The sequence below is a fragment of the Hydra viridissima genome, unplaced genomic scaffold (genome assembly GCF_058129835.1).
Source record: "Hydra viridissima isolate aposymbiotic clone 2 unplaced genomic scaffold, HvirCarnegie_v1 scaffold_5, whole genome shotgun sequence".
In the NCBI taxonomy this organism is placed as follows: Eukaryota; Metazoa; Cnidaria; class Hydrozoa; order Anthoathecata; family Hydridae; genus Hydra; species Hydra viridissima.
Window position 1 is genome coordinate 1,769,823 of NW_028324304.1, and position 6,978 is coordinate 1,776,800.

At 34.5% G+C, this 6,978-nt stretch overlaps 2 protein-coding genes across 2 annotated transcripts; one reads left to right on the forward strand and one right to left on the reverse strand.

Moving 5' to 3' along the window:
• Positions 1-2,254: 2,254 nt before the first annotated feature.
• On the reverse strand, positions 2,255-2,920 carry LOC149887911 (uncharacterized). Its single transcript, XM_090088971.1, has 2 exons — positions 2,617-2,920; positions 2,255-2,463 (listed from the first exon to the last, which is right to left on the reverse strand). Exons 1-2 carry the CDS (start codon positions 2,918-2,920, stop codon positions 2,255-2,257), a joined length of 513 nt encoding a protein of 170 aa, XP_089945097.1.
• A 2,144-nt stretch (positions 2,921-5,064) lies between these two features.
• Positions 5,065-5,886, forward strand: LOC149887912 (periculin-1-like). The gene is made up of 2 exons (XM_090088354.1): positions 5,065-5,523; positions 5,678-5,886. Exons 1-2 carry the CDS (start codon positions 5,325-5,327, stop codon positions 5,884-5,886), a joined length of 408 nt encoding a protein of 135 aa, XP_089944480.1. The 5' UTR covers positions 5,065-5,324.
• The last annotated feature ends 1,092 nt before the right edge of the window (positions 5,887-6,978 follow it).

A 6,978-nucleotide genomic window follows, 5' to 3' on the forward strand; every position in this document is an offset into this window, starting at 1 on the left:
GTTGTTTAAAAGTTAAAATTATTCATGTTTATCATTTTTTTAAATCAAAATATTTATATATTCCAAAAGCCAGATAGTTCTACATGTGTTTCGTAGTTAATAAGTTTTTACATCTCTTTCAGGTTCTGCGCAATTTTCAAAACACTGCTACGGCGATCAATGCGCCCCCATCTCCCCTACACTGTTTAACATTTTATGTTATTACTTTTTTGACAATTATCACATTACGTTTCCTATAATGTTTAAGTAAATAATGGTAGTTGTATATTAAAGGAAATAATGAAGTTGTTAAGTAATGCTATTTCACATATGTAGTACTTTTTGAATAATAAATCATTATTTAAAAAAAAAACATTTTAACAAATTTCTAAGTAGCATATAATGACAAAAATATGTTTCTTAAAGCGTATTTTTGTCATTATATGCTACTTAGCATATAATGACAAAAATATGCTTTAAGAAACATATGTTGAAATACAAGTAAAAAACTCAAATTCAAGAAATACAAATGTCAATGAGTCCATAAAAACTTGTTTTCCACCATTTTCATTTATTTGTATATGTTAAACCACTGTTGAAAAATGGCGGAAGACAAGGTTTTTATGGGTTCATTGACATTTGTATATCTTCAAAAAATATATAAAGTTAAAAGATTATCTTAAAAGTAAATATAGACTTTCATTTAGATTAAAAGTTCTCCATTTTTACTAAATAAAAATCTATCATTTTTTAGATTTCTTTGAAAATAAAATTAAAATTATTAACTTCTTTTAACCATAAAATGTAAAATATAAGTTTTATGAAAAAACTGTTTTTACTTTTTAAGTAAATAATCATTTTAATGTAATATTACTTAAAAAAAAGGGCTCTATATTAACCAAACAATTGTGAGGGGTTTAATGCCATTTTTTTTGTTGTTTTGAGACACTGTGCGTCATTTCTGGCTGGCAAAACAAACATGATTGGCAAAAAATTTTCTTCACTGCGAAAGCGCGAGTTAGATATCTTGTTAATATAATTGATCTGTCTCGTAACATTTCGTAATTATCTGGCACACAGTTTTTAAATACCGAGAAAAAATTTTTGTCCCGATTTACACCTTTATTCTGGGACAATCGTTTCCTTTGTCTCGTTACTTTTTTCCTGGAAATTTCTAGTCTCCTTACGCTTATCCCGGTTCATTTCAAGAATATGATTCCGAGACGCAGACCCATAGTGAATACCGATAGTTTAGGGTTGAACTTACGCAAAACCTTACGAAAGTTTTTTTGAAGCGCAACTGCGCAAGTTTGTTGAATACGAATTTTATAGTTTTGAACATACGCCAAACTTACGCAAAAATCCTCAGTATTTACAAAAATGAATGAAAATATTTTTATTACAAAACAGCTTCGCATTCAACCCCTTGTTTTGCAGAGTGATTGACCTCCATTCAAATATTGCAATTATGTAATTTGTATCTATGTAAAAACTTATACAAAAGGAGCAGATGAGCAAAAGAAAAATATTATTATATTTCCAAGATTAGTGGAGAAGACGTTAACCATTCGTTAAAAAAAAGCTAATGAGCAAATTAACCGTCGACCGAAATTTGTTTGTCATCTTCACAAATGAAGTTTAGTTTTAATCAATAAAAATTGAACATTATATAGTACACGAACTTCTCCACCTCTAAATAAATAAACAATGAAGACCCTATTTTTGGCACACAAGGTAAACAAGGAATATTATATACATATATATATATTCTTTTTTTTTTACGTGAAAAGTAGTTTAGTATATACCATTTATGACTATATAAAGGACCGAGGCATAAACTTAAAAAAATGAAAAAACGTGACTGCCGTTTCTTTCCCGTGTGGTCCTCACATATAAAACCTTCATTGAGATATTGAAATAAAATTTGTTCACTAAATACAGGTTACAAAGATCCTTTTGTCCAAGATGCTCCTTGCTTACCTTGTGTGCCAAAAAAAGCTAAAGTTTCTCTTTTTACGTAAAAATCATTGATTGTACGGCAAACACGAAAAGTCCGTAAGTACGTATTTTTTATAGGATGAGCATTATGAAAATTGCGAAATTTCGGAAAAATTGAATTCCCACAAAAAATTCCGCAATAACGTATTTTATTTGGCGCTTTGAGTAACAAGCTTTATAGGATAGGGCCCAACCGAGCTAGTCACGCAACACTAACAAACAAACGAACACTGCTCAAAACATTATAACATCATTGCATTTTTAAACAAAACTACAATCAGTATGGTCGCGGTGGGCATTCATCATATTTTCCAAGACATTGTCCAAGACCACGGTAACCAGCTTTGGCGCAAAACACTAACCCATATGGACATGGCATGCATATCGCTCTCTTGTTGACACATGCCACGTAGCCAGATCGAGGCTCGCTGTCAATAGCGTAGTTGCCGTCAGCACGATAGATGCAGTCATTTGTAGCGTCGACACCTAAAGTTCAAAGACAAGATTAAACAATGAGCTTTTTCGCTCAAAAACAAAAAATATACTGAGCTCTAGTCGAACCCGCATCTCGGTTAGGAAACAAAAGCGTGACATTCTTAGCTAAACTTTGCTGAAGCAAATTCTGAAGAAATCTCTTACCAAAACAAAGAACGCGTTTTGGTTGGTAGTCTGTTATCTTGGGTTCGTAGTTGGTGTTCTTGGGTTCGTAGTCGGTGTTCTTGGGTTCGTAGTCGGTGTTCTTGGGTTCGTAGTCGGTTTTCTTGGGTTCGTAGTCGGTGTTCTTTGGTTCGTAGTCGGTGTTCTTTGGTTCGTAGTCGGTGTTCTTGGGTTCGTAGTCGGTGTTCTTGGATTCGTAGCCGTAGTCTTGATCTTGCACTACACGAGCTGCGTTTGCTGTGACAGCCAGAACGCAAGCTGCGATGAAAACAATTCTGGTTGCCATTGTTGTCAATTCGTTTGAAGGTTTTTTCAAATTCGCTTATGCTTTGCGTTTGAACTTGCTTGTGTTTGCGAAGCGCGTTTTTATAAGCGCTTTTCAACGAAGAGTTGAGGAAGTAACAACTGCACTAATTTGCGAGTAATGTGCTACACGAGCGCTGAAAAGTTATGACGAACTAACAAGTGCTTCGTTTGAGGAAACTCGTTTGGTTGCTACAAAAAGTTCACGTCACCAAAGTAGTTTGGCACAAACGCATACTCAGACGGCGCACAGAAAAAACAAACAAAACAAAACAAAAGCTACGAAAGCACACTTAAATGGGTCGAAAGTAAGATGAACAACCGTATAAGTCTATTTGGGTAAAAAAAAAAAAAAAAAGCGATTGGAAAGCAGCTCAGCTTAGTTTCTTTGATGCTCACTGTAGAACTAAAAAGGCATTGCTCTCTCCGATCTACTTTAACGCACTCACGCCAAAAGACACGCTCTCAGTTGCGCTCAACCGCGCAGTCATTCAAGTCTCTCTTCATGGGCTATATGTCGTATTACTTTATATAATGAAATTTGTTTTTTATTTATAAGAAAGTGTGCTAAGAACTGTCTTTATTTTTTGTAAGAGAGAGAAAAGTAACAAAATGCTTGTTTTTATATCACAAATAAAGGAAGCATGAGAGGCTTGACTGACTGTGCGATTTTGTGCAACAGTCTCTGTTTTTATTTACTTTTTTATATCCTTCAAACAAAGATTGAATTAGCAGTTCTGATTCTTTTGTTCCAGAAATCGCTATTTTCAGTCTCTGTAATAAGTAAAAACACACGAAGAACTTCCGCAAGTGAAAAATAAATCAGCAATATTCAGTTGTTCTTTACTTTAGTGATATGTTTTGTAAAAGGAGAGTAAAGCATCTGAAGCTTTGAAGAAAGTTGAATCAACAAAAAAAGAAATGCTTTGTTTTTAAACAGACCGTTAACATTACAACATAAAGTAAATAGTCTCTTTTTTTTTTAGATGTTAAATGAATTTTAAACTTTAATTAAAAAAAAACTCCATCAAATCAAAACACAATCGATTAAAAAACTGGATTAAATAAGAACGAGGCAACAGATAACAAATCACGGTTATCATGAAATCCAATATTGCCAACCTAGCTGACCCAAGAATGCCACTTATATGGGGTGATAGTGTACACATCCCAGGGTCACCTGATGCAAATTTTAAAATCTTTTAGGTACGTCTGCGGGAAAAAAATGACTTTGAAGTTACAAAAATGGAAAAAATTTACCTTCATTTTTGACATAGAAAAACTGCTGTAAAATCCATACCATTTGTCATAGACCAATAAAATTTGGAGGCGATGTAGCCTATGTCAATACCAAGATTTGGGTAAAGTTTTATCCCAATCCTTGCAGTATAACAAAAGTTATGGTAGATATATTTACGTAAATATATTTACGTAAAGTTACAAAGGTTTGATCAGGAAGCAACATGCGTACGTATGCACGGTAGAGGTAGTAGAAGGGCATTTGCTTTTTGATCATAACAAATTTTGCGCTCCTTTTTTTTTTCGCATTTCATTCACGAGGAGTGAGATTTTTCCCATGCATACTTCCCGTATACTTACTTCCCATACTTCCCATATTTCCCGTATTTCTCCCATACGCTTAAAAAAGAAAAGCATTAGAAACTAATAATGCCCGTTATATCTACAGTTTACCTTCTTTTCTTTTACTTCTTATATTTTTACTTTTTAACAGTTTCGCGTCTTTAGTTAGATACTTGATAGCAGATTTATAACATAATGCAATGAGCTTTAAAAACCTGTTGCTTTTGCAATTTATCACAGTGTAACAAAACTCTTTTATTCAATCATCAAAACGTGTGCAAGGGTTTAGTTTACTGTCACTAACAAAACTACAGTTATCATTAGAAGCAGAGCAACTTCCATGCTTCGATATGGTGTTAGAAATATACCTTGGAGATATGTATTTTTCTAATTAGAGTTCTGTAAACAAATTTCATTTCATCGTTTCAGAAATATGCGTACAAAAGTTACGAAAACTGTTTAAACCATGAACGTTAAATAGCTTAATAAAAGTTTGGTGTGCTTTCGTAGCTTTTGTTTTGTTTGTTTTTTCTGTGCGCCGTCTGAGTATGCGTTTGTGCCAAACTACTTTGGTGACGTGAACTTTTCGTAGCAACCAAACGCGTTTCCTCAAACGAAGCACTTGTTAGTTCGTTATAACTTTTCAGCGCTCGTGTAGCACATTACTCGCAAATTAGTGCAGTTGTTACTTCCTCAACTCTTCGTTGAAAAGCGCTTATAAAAACGCGCTTCGCAAACAGTTCAAAAGCAAGTTCAAACGCAAAGCATAAGCGAATTTGAAAAAACCTTCAAGCGAATTGACAACAATGGCAACCAGAATTGTTTTCATCGCAGCTTGTGTTCTGGCTATCACAGCAAACGCAGTGCGTGAATTGCAAGATCAAGACTACGGCTACGAATCCAAGAACACCGACTACGAACCCAAGAACACCGACTACGAACCCAAGAACACCGACTACGAACCCAAGATAACAGACTACCAACCAAAACGCGTTCTCTGTCTTGGTAAGAGATTTCTTCAGAATTTGCTTCAGCAAAGCTTTGCTAAGAATGTCATGCTTTTGTTTCCTAACCGAGTTGCGGGTACGACTAGAGCGCAGTAAATTTTTTTGTTTTTGAGCGAAGAAGCTCATTGTTTAATTTTGTCTTTGAACTCTAGGTGTCGACGTTACAAATGACTGCATCTATCGTGCTGACGGCAACTACGCTATTGACAGCGAGCCTCGACCTGGCTACGTGGCTTGTGTCAACAAGAGAGCGATCTGCATGCCATGTCCGTACGGGTTAGTGTTTTGCGCCAAAGCTGGTTACCGTGGTCTTGGACAATGTCTTGGAAAATATGATGAATGCCCACCGCGACCATACTGATTGTAGTTTTGTTTAAAAATGCAATGATATTATAATGTTTTGAGCAGTGTTCGTTTGTTTGTTAGTGTTGCGTGACTAGCTCGGTTGGGCCCTATCCTATAAAGCTTGTTACTCAAAGCGCCAAATAAAATACGTTATTGCGGAATTTTTTGTGGGAATTCAATTTTTCCGAAATTTCGCAATTTTCATAATGCTCATCCTATAAAAAATACGTACTTACGGACTTTTCGTGTTTGCCGTACAATCAATGATTTTTACGTAAAAAGAGAAACTTTAGCTTTTTTTTGGCACACAAGGTAAGCAAGGAGCATCTTGGACAAAAGGATCTTTGTAACCTGTATTTAGTGAACAAATTTTATTTCAATATCTCAATGAAGGTTTTATATGTGAGGACCACACGGGAAAGAAACGGCAGTCACGTTTTTTCATTTTTTTAAGTTTATGCCTCGGTCCTTTATATAGTCATAAATGGTATATACTAAACTACTTTTCACGTAAAAAAAAAAGAATATATATATGCATATAATATTCCTTGTTTACCTTGTGTGCCAAAAATAGGGTCTTCATTGTTTATTTATTTAGAGGTGGAGAAGTTCGTGTACCACATAATGTTCAATTTTTATTGATTAAAACTAAACTTCATATGTGAAGATGACAAAAAAATTTCGGTCGACGGCTAATTTGCTCATGAGCTTTTTTTAATTAATGTTATTTAATGATTATTTAACCATTTCTCCACTAATGTTGAAAATATCATAATATTTTTCTTAAGCTCATTTGCTTCTCTTATATAAGTTTACACATTGATAAAAGCCACATAATCGCAGTGTTTGAATTGGGGTTCGTTACTCTACAGAACATTTGGTTGAATGCGAAACTGTTTTATGAATAATTCATTTCTGTCCAAGAGACTTCCCAACTGACATCCTGTAACTCACATCCAAAGTTCTTCGTTTCTATGATTTAATCCAGTTTCTAAATTGTTCATTTGTCTGGGATCAACAGCACGTTCTCCTTCCTTCCATATTTCGTAACTACTTTAACAGTAGGACAACGTGTGGGCATAACCTAAGATCAGTCACTTTTAACAGC